At 52.0% G+C, this 17418-nt stretch overlaps 7 protein-coding genes across 7 annotated transcripts; 3 read left to right on the forward strand and 4 right to left on the reverse strand.

The window, feature by feature from the left end:
• Positions 1–115: 115 nt before the first annotated feature.
• On the forward strand, positions 116–1492 carry M436DRAFT_50845 (thiolase; the record flags this gene model as incomplete). The annotated part of the gene is made up of 3 exons (XM_013569952.1): positions 116–183; positions 248–380; positions 437–1492. 3 exons carry the CDS (start codon positions 116–118, stop codon positions 1490–1492), a joined length of 1257 nt encoding a protein of 418 aa, XP_013425406.1.
• A 180-nt stretch (positions 1493–1672) lies between these two features.
• On the reverse strand, positions 1673–3378 carry M436DRAFT_83574 (uncharacterized protein; the record flags this gene model as incomplete). Its single annotated transcript, XM_013570202.1, has 3 exons — positions 1673–2642; positions 2696–3115; positions 3170–3378. 3 exons carry the CDS (start codon positions 3376–3378, stop codon positions 1673–1675), a joined length of 1599 nt encoding a protein of 532 aa, XP_013425656.1.
• A 466-nt stretch (positions 3379–3844) lies between these two features.
• M436DRAFT_74360 (DNA/RNA polymerase) lies at positions 3845–5884 on the reverse strand (the record flags this gene model as incomplete). The annotated part of the gene is made up of 5 exons (XM_013570203.1): positions 3845–4437; positions 4555–5353; positions 5410–5607; positions 5668–5753; positions 5818–5884. The coding sequence occupies 5 exons, from the start codon at positions 5882–5884 to the stop codon at positions 3845–3847; spliced, it is 1743 nt and encodes a 580-aa protein (XP_013425657.1).
• Positions 5885–6731: 847 nt separating this feature from the next.
• M436DRAFT_51714 (putative sugar transporter) lies at positions 6732–8582 on the forward strand (the record flags this gene model as incomplete). The annotated part of the gene is made up of 5 exons (XM_013570103.1): positions 6732–6935; positions 6985–7191; positions 7244–7323; positions 7378–7471; positions 7521–8582. The coding sequence occupies 5 exons, from the start codon at positions 6732–6734 to the stop codon at positions 8580–8582; spliced, it is 1647 nt and encodes a 548-aa protein (XP_013425557.1).
• A 252-nt stretch (positions 8583–8834) lies between these two features.
• M436DRAFT_50858 (putative sphinganine-1-phosphate aldolase BST1) lies at positions 8835–10569 on the forward strand (the record flags this gene model as incomplete). The annotated part of the gene is made up of 2 exons (XM_013569955.1): positions 8835–8914; positions 8970–10569. The coding sequence occupies 2 exons, from the start codon at positions 8835–8837 to the stop codon at positions 10567–10569; spliced, it is 1680 nt and encodes a 559-aa protein (XP_013425409.1).
• A 476-nt stretch (positions 10570–11045) lies between these two features.
• Positions 11046–14217, reverse strand: M436DRAFT_50997 (WD40 repeat-like protein; the record flags this gene model as incomplete). The annotated part of the gene is made up of 3 exons (XM_013569989.1): positions 11046–11407; positions 11474–12570; positions 12626–14217. 3 exons carry the CDS (start codon positions 14215–14217, stop codon positions 11046–11048), a joined length of 3051 nt encoding a protein of 1016 aa, XP_013425443.1.
• A 745-nt stretch (positions 14218–14962) lies between these two features.
• On the reverse strand, positions 14963–17238 carry M436DRAFT_23633 (zincin; the record flags this gene model as incomplete). Its single annotated transcript, XM_013569941.1, has 2 exons — positions 14963–15106; positions 15163–17238. Coding segments are annotated over 2 exons (2220 nt in total), but the record flags the coding sequence as incomplete, so codon positions are not given.
• Between the last annotated feature and the right edge of the window lie 180 nt (positions 17239–17418).

Below are 17418 nucleotides of genomic sequence, written 5' to 3' on the forward strand. Positions count from 1 at the left end.
GATTGCTCCAATTGCTGCCAACAGCCTGGAAGTATTTACATGTGCCTGTCTGCCTCCCACTTTTGATCAGCACTACATTCAGTCATCACATCCTGTCAACTAGACACATACAAAAATGGCAACAGAAAGACTCGGTTCGGTGCTCCGCCACATCACTCCCGGCAAGAGCCCCATCGACACCATGTAAACTCAGCCTTGCCCCACCATTGGTATACCCCGTCGAGTAAGACTGACAGTCGAACAACAGCACATCAAAGAACCCCGACGATGTCGTCATCACTCTTGCCATCCGCACACCTCTGACAAAGGCAAAGAAGGGAGGCTTCAAGGACACCCAACTCGATGGCCTTGTCTTCAAGCTGCTCGAGCAGGTCGTCCAGGTAAGATGCCCCTCTGGGCTTCCTCAGCTTGCCACATCTGCTAACACCCCTTTCAGAAATCGAACCTCGATCCTGCATTGGTAGAGGATATCTGTCTGGGCAACGTCTCCGATGCCAAAGCCGCCTACTACATCCGCGCCGCCTCTCTCGCTGCCGGCTTCCCCGTCACTTCGGCCGCATACTCGACCAACCGCTTCTGCAGCTCCGGTCTCAAGGCCACCCAAGACATCGCCAACCAGATCATGACCGGCTCAATTGAGATTGGTCTCGCTATTGGAGCTGAGTCCATGACAGATGGCGGTGACCGCCTCACTCGCCCCTTCGCACCCGAAATCGTCAATGCAAACCAGAATGCTGCCGATTGCTTGCAGCCCATGGGCCAAACATCAGAGAACGTCGGCAAAGACTTTGACATCTCGCGTCAAGAACAAGATAAGTACGCCGCCGAGTCCTACCGCAGAGCAGAGGTAGCCCAAAAGGCAGGCTGGTTCGACGACGAAATCACCCCCATCACCGTCACCTCAAAGGACCCCAAGACGGGCGAAGTCAAGAACGTCACATTGACCAAAGACGAGGGCCCACGCTACGGCACCACCGCCGAATCACTAGGCAAGATCCGCCCGGCCTTCCCGGACTACGGCGACCGCAGCACCGGCGGCAACAGCTCCCAAGTCACCGACGGCGCCGCCGCAGTCCTGCTGATGAAGCGCTCAAAGGCCCTCGAGCTCGGCCAACCCATCCTCGCAAAATTCGTCGGCGCCACCGTCGCCGGTCTCGCCCCCCGTATCATGGGCATCGGCCCCACCGTCGCTATCCCAAAGCTGCTCGCCAAGCACCAAATCACCATTGACGATATCGATATCATTGAAGTCAACGAGGCTTTTGCATCCATGGCTGTGTATTGCAAGAACCACCTCAAGTTGCCTTATGAAAAGATGAATGTTCGTGGTGGAGCCATTGCTTTGGGTCACCCCTTGGGAGCGACCGGAGCTAGACAGATTGTGACTGGACTCAGCGAATGCAGGAGGCAGAAAAAGAAGATTCTGCTGACTAGCATGTGTATTGGAACGGGCATGGGGATGGCCGGACTCTTCGTGAACGAGCAGCTGTAAGAAGGGGGGACTCTACTGATGAAATGAAAGCGGTTTTTTCTTTTTCTTTTTTCGAAATGTCAACTCTTTTTTTTGTCAATCTACAAACTTCCCTTTGGGTCACTCTTCTCTGACGTTCATCTTCGTGCATTGTTAACGACCGTATCACCACTAACGTGGCAGCTGGGAGGGCAGAGGGCCTTAGGGGCCAGGGACAGGGGCGGGTTGCTGCACAGCAGGGTGCTGCGAACCAACCTGTTGACCACCAGAGAAATTGCGCTCGCCAGACTGCTGCTGCGGGCCTGAGAAGACGACACGCTGACCAGATCCCTGACCACCACCTTGCTGCACCATCCCCTGCGACCCACCCCACTGCTGGACAGCAGGAGGTTGACCCTGCCCTCCCATACCACCAACGAAACCCCTCTGCTGCATCTGAGAAGCAGTGATCAAGCGATTCACCCTCAACTCCCTCAAATATTCAATCTCGTGATTGTAATGGTTGATGACAGCAAGCTCGCTCATGTTGTCATCGGTCAGCATATGAGCAGTCAAGTCACGGATGCGAGCGTGATTGGCGTTGCGGGTACTGGGCGCGATGAAGTTGGGGTGGTTGGCGTAGAGGTTTTGGGTCTGTGGTGGTGGTGGAGTCATACGGTATTGTTGGTTGATGGGGCCGTGCGTTAGACTGGGTAGAAGAGTTGGTCTAGGAGCCATGATGGGAGGGTTGGTGTTGATGGTGGGAGGGCCTGTGTTGTTTGTGTAAGGAACTGTGTTGGGTGGGTGAGGACCCATGCTGCCCATACGAGGACCCATACTGCCAGCACGGGGACCTATGCTACTAGCACGAAGGCCCATGTTGATTGGAGGAGCACCCATGTAACCTGTAGAAGGGCCCAGACTGCCCATGCGAGGTACCATGTTGCTGTTGTAAGGACCCATGTTGACTGTGGGACGTCCCAAACTACCGGTAAGAGGACCCATCGTGCCAGTAGAAGGACCCATGCTGCCAAAGCGAGGTGCCATGTTGCCGACAGAACCTTGGACATAATTAGGATTCTGCTGAGGATAACCTGCAAATCCCTGGCCACTGGTATTCATGTGTCCACCGACAGCTGCTGCGGCGTCTTGCATATTTCTTCCGTACAGTTCTTGACGCATAACAGCCGCCCTGTACATATCAGCTTGACCCTTTGCATATGCTTTTCGGAAACACAAACTTACTGCTGAGCAGTGGGTATGAAGTAGTTGTTCATGGAGACAGGAGCTTGAGGGCCCATCGAAGCCGTCTGTCTGGCACGCTTGGGCGAAGGTGGACCTGGGTTGGGGCCGATTGGGTTGAGGGAGGCAGCATGGTCCTTCAGAGAAGTCTTCTTAGCTTTGGCAATGGGCCTAGCACGGAGACGAAGAGATGCTGGAGATCCATTGGTGTCCTTTTCAGCGTTTCCAGCAGAGAGGTCAGAAGGTGCTTTGGTGTCAGAGCTAGCCGTTGCCTTGGCCTTTCCCTTTTTCTTGCTGCTGCCATCTTCGTAATCGGGATCTTTGGAAGAGTTGTCTTCATTCTTCTCTGCGTCTTCGTCATTTTCGCTATCGTTCTGCTCAACTTCTGAAATCTTGCGCTTGGCAGATGTAGTGGGCACATGGCTAGATCTTGTTAGTCAGTAAAGGCAAGCTGTGCTTTTCGCATCCGACACTTACGGCTTGGGAGGTCGAGGGCTGACTGTGATAGTCATGCCCTCACCACTACGATGAATCTCTCTGATGTGGCCGCGCAGCTCCCAGGGCCATGAGTATTCAACTCTGGCAGCATCTCCAGTACAGTAACCACAGAAGATCTCGCACCTTTGGATCTCAAGTAGGCCCTCTCGAGGCCAGATGTGTTCATGCGTGTTGTCCCTACAAGGCATAGTGTTGGCAGGTTGTCTTAGACAGATTCCGGTTTGAAGTAAAGGAAGGCGTCGATGTTGGAGATTGGAAAGTGTGACGCCTGTTCGAATGTGGTCACACGCAGTGAACGTTTGCAGTGCTGGCCAGCCTGTTCCGGACCCTATCGAGGAGTCCGTCGACGAAGATCGACTCCGCAGACGCGACGGTATCGGCTGGTCAAGTCTAGACTGCCATAGTTCCTGTGTCGAAGGAAACTGCCCAGTAGAGCAGCTTGAGTCCTGTGCGTATTTGTGTAAACGACCTCAAAAACCCAATGCATATCATTAAGACCGACTCCAGTATCGATGTTGAACCATGGACACGATAACGGATATACACTACCCAGGAAACTCGTGCTTCGAGTTGAGTACCCAAAGATCGACAACGACGACGACGACGACGATAACGTCCATCCTGACAGATCCATAGACCAACGCAGGCTGTCTATCATCTATCGACCTCGTGGAATCTCATGTGAGCTTGCATAGCAAATAATGGTACTGACATGCCACAGATGCCACATCTTTCGTTGTCCTCGTCCTCTTCTTCCACCCAACTGTTGTCTTCCAGTTCGACAGTTGAGTCAACAAGATGAGAATATCCCTCTTCCATCTTGGTCCGTGGGACCAACTCTGCCTGGGGTGTCGATTGCTCATCAGCATAGGCAGTGAACTCCTTGTGCACACTCTCTTGACGCTTGAACATGCTGCTGATGTCGCGACCGTTGGCAGTCTTGCTCTCACCGCCTGCTTCCGCCATATTCGTCACAGCGAGGTTTACCAGACTCAGGTTCCAACCAGCTTTCTCTGGATGCAGCTTCCTGAACATTGCTATGAGTGTGTCATTAACAAGTCTCTCCGCAAGTACATCAATATTGTCTGTCAAAGAAAGAACGTAGTTTGGCAATGGAGCAGAGTGTGAGATGCGCTTGAAGCTTCGTGATCGCGTGCCGTCTGGATTCAGAGGCAGACGAGGTCTGGTAGACAAGCGGATGGTTTTTGGATGAGCCAGCCATTTGCCTGGCAATCTGATCCTCGAATCTGAGAATCCCGTCAACAGCTCTGTCTTGTGCCCATATTCGGAATCAGCGACGTCAGATCCAATGATCCCATCCTGCTCAAGTTTTTCTTTAGGTAAAGACCGTTCTGAATCGTCACCGTCAGAGGTGACAAGGTCAATACGCATCCGTTCTATGAGACGGCAGCTCAACATCTTGAGCTGCTTCAACAGTTCAGGCAGAGTATCGAGGCGAATATAACTGTCTTCAATGCTTATCTGACTGGGCACAGCTTTTGCAAAGCTCACTTCTGTGTCGTCCACGCCGTGCAAGAGTGCCCACATCTTGATGCCGATACCATGAGGAGAGCCGGGACCGGCCAGTACTTTGTCCAGTGTCTCTGGACTCATACCTTCGGCAAGACGAACTTCCTTCACGGTGACATTCTCCTTGGTCTCTCCATAAACGAGACCTTTCTCAAAGTCTGGTTCATGTTGTAAAATATGTTGGCGTATCCTATGAGCAAGCTTGGATCCAATACCAGGAATCTTGCCGATTTCATAGTCGTCGATGAAGGATTCGACGTTGCTTACCTGTCCTTCTTGACAAGCATATGGAGGTATGAGCGTCGTCTGATCCTTAGGTTTGTGCATGTTGCCGACCAGCTTGGACAGGAGCTTGGAGGTCGATATACCGACAGTTGACGTGTACCCAGTCCTCCTTTCAAGCTCGGTGCGGATGTAAAATGCCAGATGAGAGCCCAGCTTTAGCCTCAAGGACAAGGGTTCATCGTTTGTAGACGCATTGTCCGGTACCGTGGGACCCGCGTAGCAGGTAGCATTGAAAGCAAACCCTTGGGTAGGATCGTCCTTCTGCAGAACAAAGAACGATTGAACCAGATCATGCGGATTCAACAGAGAAATGTTGTACTCAATCATGTCAGTGATATCAAGCCACACCTGTTCATTATTGAGTTGATCAGCAAAAACATCCATGATACCGGCCACTCATTTACCTCATCAAACCCTAGTCTCTCTGCTCTGTCATTCCAGGAGAAGCTGCGAAGGAATTGATACAGCGTCTTGCTTGCATCTCGAAATCGGCTGATGTCTTCACCAAGCACTATGATCACATCTGGGCATATTCGGCGAGCATCCTTTATGAGCTGTAGTTTGCGCAGCCCTCTTCGCCGGGCTTCGTAGTTGCAGGTGACCTGTATGTTTTCAGATCAGTCTCCTACTCGGTCCGGATACAAGTGTGTTGGCAGATGTACGATGATTTGCTTTTGTTGTACAGCCAGAGGCTCCGCTTTCAGGGTTGGATTTTCAGCTTCAAAAACCGAAGCGTAAAAGCAGTCATCTTTGGGCGGCAGGGTCAGCGAGCTGCATGTTGAATATTGTTCCATGCAGGGCAATGTACCTACAATCGAAATGTAGTATCACTCTATCGTCTCTTCTGCTAGGGAGAACCTGGGATTTGGCAGGCAGCATGGTTCCATTCTCGCTTGTGCTCGCAACATTGAACATGAAGCTTGTTTGATTACGATCTGACTCTGCCAGTGAGACTTTTGAGGGAAACTGCGGAGGGAGTAGCTGCCCGTGCGCAGATGCCAAGACCGGTCTTTCCCACATCCCCGATCGAGGGACCCCGCCTCCATCCATCTCGTTGAAACTAGGCAAGGTCATCCGGCTCCGGGCTAGAACGGCCGTCGAACGAACGAGAAAAGGGTAGTCCCTTGATGTCACGACCATTTTCAAATATGACAACAAGCACCTCTAATGTGTTACTTCAAGAGTGCTCGCAGGAGATCTCCAACTAGGAAGATGCGCCAGCCGATTTGCTAGGGTTTGCAGTATGCCCGTTTGTTTAAACTCTCGGGGGCACACGCGCATTAACGCTAGAACTGGCCTAACTTTGGGGGGGGTGTTCCACGCCACGCCGTTCTCTTTGCACGCCGTATTTGTATGCTGCTTGTTCCCTACCTCCCGCTACGGCCGTCACTGTCGCGTCTCCCTGCTCAAGCCTTGTTGCTCTGCCTGTTTGATTCTTGACATTCTTTCACACATTCATTCTCTTCTCCCCTTCGAGATCCATGTACTTGCCGCGCGACCATCGCTATTGACGTGTCAGTCATGGCTGAGCCGTTCAAGTATGTTTTCCGCGGCCAAAAACCTGCCTCGGAATTGCCAGCTAAGACCGGTCACAGGACAGAACACATTATCATGCAGAATCTCAACGATGTGATTCAAGTAGGAGACAAATCGACTGACAAGATGAGCCGGTACGGCATGATATAACCAACTCACTGATCGCAATTGCTGAGCCCTCTGCAGTCGGATGTCTGCTTCTCTGCGCGAGCGACGTGGTTCTGGATCGACTTCATCTGAACCAGATGCAAACCTCGTCCTACATAGAGCCCAAGCAGCACTTGAAGAAGAACACTCGATGACAGTATGGTCGGCTGTAAAGTCATATCCGAAAGCCATAGGTTGGTCTATTCTGGCTTCGACGTGTATCATCATGGAAGGTTATGATTTAGTGGTCAGTTCGGATATTCGTTTTCGGCGAGTCCGAAACTGACACGTTCTAGGTTATCTTCAGCTTCTTTGCCTTTCCAGCTTTCACCAAAAAGTATGGTCAACTCACTGCGAATGGAACTTATGAGGTCCCCGCAGCCTGGCAAACAGGTCTGACCAACGGCACTTGTATTGGAGAGATGATAGGTCTCTTCTTGACAGGTATTTTTGCAGACAAGTATGGACAGCGATGGACCATCATTGGTGCTCTAGCTCTTGTTGTAAGTAGTTGTGGTTCATGATTGATGACGACCATGGCTAACAGCGGTTCAGTCATGCTTTATCTTTATCACCTTCTTTTCTCCTAACATCCATGTCCTTCTGGTCGGCCAGATACTCTGCGGTATACCTTGGTAAGCGATAGACATTCTAGATTGTTGCTCGTTACTTGCTAACGCACCGCTTAGGGGTGTCTTCCAGACTATCACGCCTGCTTATGCAGCCGATGTGGTTCCCATGGACTTGAGACCATACCTTACTTCTTACGTGAATCTTTGTTGGGTAAGTGTATCCCAGCTCGGTATCTGACCACGCAATTAATAAGGAATAGGTCATGGGCCAGATAATTGGCTCAGGTGTACTACGAGCGCTTGTCGACCGAACGGATCAATGGGGATACAGGATTCCATACGCCCTGCAGTGGATTTGGCCAGTACCACTTGCAATCGCCATGTTCCTGGCGCCAGAAAGTCCCTGGTGGCTTGTGAGACAAGGTCGCGTCGAGGATGCGGAAAGATCACTCAACCGGCTGATGAGCAGAAAAGGTCGAAACACGTTCGACAGCCAAAAAGCAGTGGCAGCCATCATACACACCAACGAAATGGAGAAGCAAGTCACGAAAGGCACATCATATATGGACTGCTTCAAGGGCATTGAGCTGCGGCGTACAGAGATCTGCATGATGGTTTGGATGATCCAGATTCTTTGTGGCGGAGGCATCATGGCATTCTCGTCATACTTTTTCGAACGCGCTGGGCTGGACACGGCTTACTCATTCGACCTCAGCATGGCACAATATGGACTGGGTGCTGTAGGAGTTTTCATCGCCTGGGCATTGATACCCTGGGTCGGACGGCGGACGCTATTCATCGTCGGACAGATCATGATGATGGTTCTCCTGCTCATCATTGGATTTATCGGAGTCGGGCCCAAGAGCCAGCCATCGTCATGGGCGGTTGGAGCATTGCTTCTGGTCTACGTCTTCGTCTACGACATCACAGTCGGACCACTAACCTACTCATTCGTGTCGGAAATCTCGTCGACCAGACTACGGCAAAAGACGATGGTACTGGCGCGAAACGCATATCTGGTGGCGAACATTGTCAACAATGTACTGACACCTCATATGTTGAACCCTACAGCATGGAATTGGGGGCCGAAGACAGGACTTTTCTGGGCAGGTGTTTGCTTTCTGACGATTGTTTGGGCATACTACCGGCTACCTGAGCCCAAAGGGCGTACATGTGCAGAGCTGGATGATTTGTTTGAGCGTAAGATCCCAGCTCGGCAATTTGCTCGCACGGTAGCCAATCCCTTTGACAACGGACGGCGGGGTGGCTCAGTGGATGCAGCACTAAGAGAGCAAGAGTCGCGGAAAACACAAGGAGATTGAGAGTTCTGACTCTTGAATGTATTGTTACGACATGATTATGAATGAAGTTGGTATTGATGCAGAGTGGTATGGTTTTTGATAAATGAAGGTTTCGCAAGCATGCCTGGATCGGGCATGGTTTGCGGACCCTGAAGGAGCACGAGGCGATGACGGAAGTGTCTAGACAAGCGGGGGTCCATCCGAGTGATATTTATGCCATCGCTCTCCCACGACATGGCTCTTTGACTATCCGACTCGAAGGTTGTCTCAATCATGGCGCCTAGTATAGCCCAAGTAATCAATGTCCGCACACCAGCTGCGCGGCGCCAGCTAGCAAAGACGACGGTCGATCTGTATGTCCATCTGAAGCCTACACTCCAACACAAACACTAACGATCGATCTCGCAGAGTCCGCAACTTGCTCTTCCTGTTGTTCATCGTACGATACTCGCGGGTCGCCTTTACCCATCTTTACGGCTATGGACCCGTCGCCAGCGCAAAGATGGGCTACGCCGCCGTCCGCAAGTCTCTCTATCGCACTTTCCTCAGGCTGCCCGGTGTACGAGGCAAAGTCCAAGCCGAGATAAAACAAACCCTAGAAGAACTCGAAAAGAAACTCGTGCCTTCTGGTCCTGGCATCACAAGATACACCGCACTGCCTGCAGCTGGCTGGGGCCCTGAGCAGGTGCGTGCCGAATTGGAGAAACTGCACGACATGGAACACACTCGCTGGGAAGATGGCAGAGTGTCTGGCGCTGTATACCACGGCGGCAAGGAACTTCAAGATCTGCAGATGGAAGCTTTTGGCAAATTCGGCGTTGCCAACCCTATTCACCCTGACGTCTTCCCTGGAGTAAGAAAGATGGAGGCCGAGGTGGTGGCAATGGTATTGGCCATGTTCAACGCACCCACCGATGCCGCAGGCGTCACAACCAGCGGAGGTACTGAATCCATCATCATGGCTGTCCTCAGTGCCAGAGAAAAGGGCCGCATCGAGCGTGGTGTCACCAAGCCAGAGATCATTCTGCCCGAGACCGCACACACCGCTTTCCGCAAGGCAGCCGCCTACTTCAACATCACCGTCCACTACGTACCTTGCCCAGCACCTTCCTACAAGGCTTCTCTATCCCACATCTCTCGCTTGCTCAACAGCAACACCGTCCTCCTCGTTGGCTCGGCACCAAACTTCCCTCATGGCATCATCGACGATATACCCGGTCTCTCGCGCCTCGCTGTTCGCAGAAACATCCCTCTCCACGTCGACTGCTGCCTGGGTAGCTTCTTGGTTCCTTTCCTCGAGCGCGCGGGCTACGACACCGAGCCCTTTGATTTCCGCATCCCAGGTGTAACTTCCATCTCGTGCGACACCCACAAATACGGCTTCGCACCCAAGGGCAACAGCACATTACTCTACCGCAGTGCATCGCTACGCAAGTACCAATACTTCATCTCACCCGACTGGAGTGGAGGTGTATACGCCTCGCCCTCCATGGCTGGCAGTAGACCTGGCGCCTTGATCGCGGGCTGTTGGGCGAGTATGATGAGTGTAGGCGAACAAGGCTACATTTCTTCCTGCCACTCCATCGTCGGCGCTGCAAAGAAGCTTGCAGAAGGTATGCGCAGCCGCGACTCTTTGCGCACCCACCTCTACATCCTCGGTAAACCTTTGGTCTCGGTGGTAGCTTTCTCCTCCAAGACCCTCGACATCTACAACATTGCCGATGCCATGAGTGGCAAAGGCTGGCACCTCAACGCCTTGCAATCACCTGGTGCTATCCATGTCGCTGTCACGCTTCCCATTGTGCCAGTCATCGAAGATCTACTTGACGACCTCGAAACTTGTGTTGCCGATGAGTTGGAGAAACAGAGACAAGACGCTGTAGCAGGAAAAAGCACAGCCAAGAAGGGCGATGCAGCTGCCCTCTACGGTGTCGCCGGTGCACTGCCAGACAAGACCATCGTGGAGGACTTGGCTGCTGGGTTCTTGGATTGTTTGTACAAGGCTTGATTTGAGGTCTGGCTTCTGCTCATTTCTTTTCTTCCTACGTTGATCGCTTAGATGTTCAGTCTTTTACTCATATCATACCCCCAATCAATCCAACTCATGCTTTTTTTTTCTCCTGTTTTTGAAAATCAAAAACATCTTCGCTTTCTTCGCTTTCCCGTGGTCAAATGATTCGAATTTGAAGCTGTCTTTTGCCATTCTTTTCCCCTTTCTCTGCCGAATGACACATGCGTCAATGAGGGCAATGTTCTATGTTTCCATGAGTCTTTCGTATCGGACTTGCGTGCTCGTAGTCAGGTGCTTGTCGCGAGTGTGAAGTACGTGGTAGTGGCGCCCTGAGGTGTGTTCCTGGCAAGGGGAAGATGGAATGCCAGTCAATACACGGGTGGGAGGAGTAAGACAATAGCAAGAACAGTCACAGGTCTTCAGATTGGTTGAAAGATGTTCATGTCTCCATTTCACGCTATGGTGATTGCCTCTTATCGAGATGCAGTGTTCTCGGCTCCACCCGTGGTCTCTCCATCTACTTCTGTCTGAGCAGATACAAACGAAGCATCCTGTGAAGACGATGCTGTTCTCGATGTCCCGCTGTCGTCTGCAGCACTACTCCCATCCTGAACTGCTTTGTCGTCATTATGGCCCACTGCTGCCAACTTCTGCCGTACGGTCTGAACGGTAGCATCGAGTTCTCTTTCCAACTCTTGCAGTTTGTCATTCGTCAACCCAGAGTAATTGCCATCGAGTTTCTGTCTGTATGCCTTCAGCATGCGAGAGAGCTGATCTGTAGACGCTGCAATGCTGCCGAATCCCGTGGTACTGGTTTCGGCTTTAGTGCTCTTGTCTGTTGTCGTAGGGGCAAGCATCGGCGGTACAGCACCAACAGAAAGCCTATGTCTCCCCGGCGCACTCCTCGGGTGTGTCCTCGGACTAGGCGGTAATCTCGGACTCGGGCTCGGCGGTGTAGGACTCGGACTGCGTTGTCTGCTTCTGACAGTCAGACCATTGCGCAATGTCCCCAGCGGCGAAGGCTCTAACCTTTGCGTCATTGGCGGTGGTGGACGGATGCTCAGTCGGCTAGGTTTTTTCTTGAGGCCTGTGCTTGCTGTAGCTGCTGTTGGATCCGAGGGTTCTGTCTCATTGGACCGAGCTCGTTGAAATCTAGCAATTTCGCTGTGAGAGATCACTTTGCGAAGTGGTTGTTCTGCGGAGATGATGCCGGGGGCTATGCTCGCGAATGACGGGGCCATGTCTGAGTCTCTTGATCGAGGTCTTTCGGGAGTGGTCGCCCACACGAATATCGTGCCATCAGCAGCAACAGTGACAAGCTTCATTGCTGCCAGGTCATCAGGAGCTGCATGCGATTTCAGCAGTGCAATGTCAGTGACCCCTTCTGTGTGACCCCAATCTCTCGCGAGTAGAGTACCGTCTTCCGAATACATGCGGACAGATTTATCACTGCCTGCTACACCTGCGACGATTGGCGATCCTGCTGTGGAAGGCAGATGCACCAGGCTGGACATGATCACGGAATCTCCACCATCCGGATCTCCGGCCTTGAAGCAAGAGACGACACGACCAGTACGTGTGCTCACGAGTTGGATTGTTCGATCCGTTGCAGAGACCAACAGAGTGTCATCAAACAGAGATGTCCTCAAACATGTAGGTGAGCTTTTCAGTGTAATCGTCCTAGTAATGATGAAGAGTGGAGGGCCAGATCCTTGTCTTGCAGCTTCTCGAACCACTACAGACCTGTCGGCCGAACATGATAATAATTGTTCACCTTTCTTGGCAAACAGAACACTGGTGACTGCACCAGCATGCTCATCTAGCGTTTGCAAGAGTTCCAGGTTACCTGAGCTCCATGTCAAGAATTGGATGGTTCGGTCTCGACTGCTTGATGCTATCAGAGTGTGTTTTGCATCCTCGTGAATTGCAATGTCGGTGATTTCTCCTGCGTGAGCCCTGACCCGCGAGACATCTTCTCCAGTATCGACGTTCGAAATTCTGCACCTCGGTCAGTACTTTCGCACGTGCACCCTTCATAACACTCTTGACTCACCTCAAAACGCCATATTTGTCACCAGAAACCGCGTGAGAGACATCGGAAAACGCCACAACAGTCTTGAGCTCATTGACAACATTGTACATGTCGACATATTGGTCCATCGACACGGATATCATCGCTTTTGCCTGGCACTCTGACGACCAGAAGATAACAGTGCCGTTGGCAGACCAGCTGATGAAGGCGATGTTCTGTTCGTTCGGTGCAATGACAGCGCGTACTCCAAGGACGGCGTCTGAATGTGCTGGGAGCTTCTGTATCACTGCGTAGTTGGAGTTCTCATCATGAGATTTTGAAGATATGTGTCGTAGCTGAATGCCATGGCTGTTGTCCACGGTCACTATGGCATCCTCTACGAATCCGACAGCAACAAAGCCCGAGTTCGACGGCTTCGAGGATGCTCTGGATCCGGGCGGCGTATCAGGTGATATGTGCGTTCTACAGAGCTCATCGAGATTGAAGACCTCAATACTGCCATCCAGCCCTGTAATGATGATTTTATCATCAGGTCCAACGCATGCAGCAGTGATGCTAAAGTCCACATTTGCGACTCTGATCAGACGTTGGGCTTTGTCATCATCGTCGAGGATACAAACATCTCCACCATCAGTACAGATAATGGCCTTTGTGTCAGAGAAGGATGCCACGCATGTGAAAGTCGCGTCAAGCAGGTCTCCCAGAAGAGTGTTTCGGCCAGCTAATGGCTTATGCTGACGGTTGTACAGTCCATAGCCTTTTTCTGAGTTCTCGTTGACACTAGCTGGAAGGTCATTGGGTCTCCAAACCTTGATAAATCTGAGACCCACCGTCACCAGACTACAACCCATCCAGGCCATATGGCGTACGCTGGTTATACATTTGTTGCTGGCGATCAGAGTAGGATTTCCTCCTCTTTCGTCAATACTCCAAATGTACAAGAATCCATCGTTCACGGTTCCTAGGGAAGCAAGATACCTCGAGTCTGGACCGAAACTCACAGATTGGACGCCAAAAGTATGTTCGCATATCGAGGACACAGGCGAATCGGCAAAGGACTTGTCGGCGAGTGAGAAGACCAAAACACGAGGTTTGTATCCAGTCTCACCCACGGCCAGGAAGCGACCATTTGGACTGAAGCTTACTGCGGTGGCAGCCTTCACACGTTCGCGTACAGCACTGCTCCTACTTGCTGCATTGGCGTCGTTCCATTCAGAGCGATCGGTGGGTGGTAGAGGGGAGCGAAGCCTTGAGTCGGCAGGTGAGGCAGATACGTTGGCCGGGAAGTTTGATCTTTGCGCAAACTGAGCAGGATTGGCTCTGAAGAAACGCTGTGTGATGTTCCCGTCAGGTTGGACGGTTGCGACAACTGCAGCTGCGCCAGCGGTATAGGCAAAACTTCTTGTCGAAGCCAAGTGATCGAAGCAGAAAACCGACTGGCAGGTAGTTCCAATAACGCGTTTTAGACTCAATCCCAGCTCTTGACGGTCACGACTACTAAGCTTGATCGGCGAACGAGGAGCATTGGGTGTAGTGGCATTGTTGCGAGCAAATGGTGTGTTGTTTGCTGATTGCGGAGTGGCATGGCGATATTTTCGAGGTGTAGTATTCATGCTGCCGAACCGTATGTTATTGTTCCTCCTTTTCTTTTTCTGACGTGCCAGAGGATGCGAGGAGATAGCCAGCCGAGCATCAAGAGCATGTCTCAGAAGATCATGTACTTGGTCGATGTTTATTCGTTCGCGGGGACGTCTCAATTTCGCTGCTTTGAGGAATGTATGGGCGCTGAGCAATTGGGAAGGAGTGACTTGGACTTCCGATTCATCGTTGAGGCTTCATTTCCTCTTCCCTTTGAACTCGAATCTTGTGGTCAATGAACAAAAAGCACACGGCCATGCATGCTGACGCGCCGAGGGGCTTCAGCTGCAGGAAGCCGCGACGGGCATGACACTTTCCCCCGCCAATGGTCACCCTGACCGACAATCGATATGCCTGTCTCAGCACCACACCAAGCACAAAGGAAGCTGGTTCTAATGACCTCAAGCGTTGTCTTGAGACAGATTAACGAATGCAATACTTCTTCTGTATGTACAGTACGCGAAATTATAAAATATCGATAAACATCCCAGAACTCCAAATGATCGACTGGCTCTGAAGAGACACCAGAAATTCAGCACGAGCTTATGCGTACCTCGCTCCTGGAGTATACGTTGGCGGAGGCGGTGCATACTGCTGTCCATACCCTCCTTGTCCATATTGTTGCGGTGGCGGCGGGTAGTATTGGTTCGGCGGCATGGGTCGCATCTGAGTGCCCCATCCAGGTGGTGGTGACTGCATCTTTGCGGGCTTCGCTCTACTTCTTTTGCAGCGACGAACACAGCATCCGAAGATGGCGAAGAGTAGGAGGCCTCCGACTCCGCAACACACTCCGATCACGATGCCCTTGTGGTCATCGATCCATGAGCGGATCTCGCCTCCGGTATTTGTCCCTTTGCAGCGTCCCTGTGTAGTTCGTCAGATACTGCTCTTTGTTTCTTCTTCATCTGCAAAAGACTTACATTGTCACATCTGCCCCCACCTCCGCAGGGTGTGCCGTCTAGGAAGTTCTGTTGCACCTCGAAGCAGACGTTGTTTCCGAACGCAGAATTCGATCTACCACTAGAGCAGCTGATCTGACACGTCTGACTGTTGCAAGCAGAAGTGTTGTTACCAACTCCCTGGTAGCCACCCATAACACTCCTGCACTGTTGGTCACGACTCGTGCATTGACCACTGGCACACTGGAGACGATTGCCACAGCTCTCGCCATCAGGAGCGCTTGCATCTTGAGGACAAGTACCTGAATTACCAGGGCATGTCTCTGCGGGATCACAAGCTCCAGTCGAAGCGCGACATACAGTACCGTTGCCGGCGAACTGACAGTTGTTGCAGCATCCTTCGTTGCTATCATCACAGACTGCATTATTTGTGAACTTGCAGGTTGTCGGGTTGCAGCACGAGTTACCCGCGCATCCGCTTTCACCACCACAATCGCAGTCTTCGCCCTCCTCAACGATGCCATTGCCACATTCTTGCGTGCCGATAGTCTTGATGTTTCGGTTGGCGGTCAAACAGGTAGATTTGACACTGTTGCGGCCCAAAGCACTGCAGATGTTGCCAATACTGCATGGGCTGAAAGTTCTGACACCAGCACTGGTCGACGGGTTCATAATGTAAGCTTCACCTGCATTGCAGGTTCCGGAACTAAGGGGGCAGCACTGTTGGCTACCGACTGTCGTTCCCTGGGCGCAAGTCTGCTCTGTACAGTCGTGGACTGCGCCGAAAGTGTGACCAGTCTCGTGCGCGATGATCTGCCACTCCGAAGCTCCTCGGGTTCGGACGACGACATTTGCGCCACTCACGGTCTCTGCACCTGATGTAGATGACTGACCGTTACCAGTTGTGCTACTGTTCGTGGAATAGGCAGTCTGAACACATGCCTGACCAAGCCAGGCAAGGCCAACTGCGCTTCCGGTGTTGCACGTACTGAGAAGTGTCCAGTGGCTGTTGGTGTCTTGTTGATTTCCTCTCCATGCGCTGAACAGGTTGAGGCGATCTTGGATGTCGACGCTATCACTACATGCCTGATTCCAGGCACTTGCAGAGTTGGGAGTTCCAGGGCAGTTTGAGTCCGAGATTGTCAAGTTAGCCAGACCAAGCGAGATGTTAAATGCTTGTTCATATACACTGGAGGCTGTGTTCATCTGATCAATGACGTTCATGCGTACCGCTTCGCTCGAATTAAATTGCGCGGTATAAGTGCAGTCAGTAGCCACACCAACAAGAGCTACTTGCCTGGTGTTGGGACAGCCTCTAGTCTGACCAATGGTAGAAGTGAGGTCGACACCTGCAGAATTGCCAGCGGTGCTACTATCGACCTGGCGTTTGCCAAAAAGGTTTCCTAGAGTCTCACTGCCCAAGACCGAATCGGATCTGCGCAGCATAGCGGTGTAGACGGGATGATCGGGTTGGCTGTTGAATTCCAGGTTGTCCGACAGACATGTAAAGCCGTCGTCTTGGTTCAGGCTCCTCTTAAGCTCTTGCATATGATAATCGACATCCTGGTCCAGCAGGATGTCTGAGTCGCGGTATACAACCATGCTGTTCTCGTCTGCGGTGTTGATGTGAGGATCCAGGTGGTGGCGTGTGTGCGCAAAGTGGGGAGCGAGTTGAATGTGGTGGTTGTCGTGGTTTAGAGCGAATGCACCCTGGAACAGCGGTTGTAGACCATCCTTGATGATTGTGATTCTTGCCCATCCTGCTCTTATCCATTCATCGTCCACATTTTCCTGGCGATACCAAGCACTTCCCCGGAAGACCTTATGGACCAGACGATCAACGTCCTCGGTCCTGGAAACAGATCCGTCGGCATTCAAGTATGATACTACCAGACCCGAGTTTGGCAGGAGTTCGTCGTTCGGTTCGAGAGAGAGTTTGACGTGTAGATCCGGGCGCAATACGAATGTCAAGTCGAAGTGGTGTAACGCTGTCACCCGGTGTGTATGTGTGTCTATGGTGGCATTCTGAATGGTAGACAAGGCGCGCAGAGGATTTCGAGTTGTCGAACTTGCAGCGACGAATACAGTGAACCAGGCCCAAAGTAGACATGCGCGAAGGGCCGTCGTGGCCATGGACGCGCGTGGTGGCGGGACGGTCTAGCGTCCTGTCCAAGATCGATCTGGGCGTCTTATACAGTGGAGCGTCTTGGGCCTGCGTCTTTGTTTACAATTCGGCGGATGCTTGGTCGTAGATTATAGTCGAGTATGACGGACGGT

This window comes from Aureobasidium namibiae, assembly GCF_000721765.1.
Source record: "Aureobasidium namibiae CBS 147.97 unplaced genomic scaffold scaffold_13, whole genome shotgun sequence".
Taxonomy (NCBI): domain Eukaryota; kingdom Fungi; phylum Ascomycota; class Dothideomycetes; order Dothideales; family Saccotheciaceae; genus Aureobasidium; species Aureobasidium namibiae.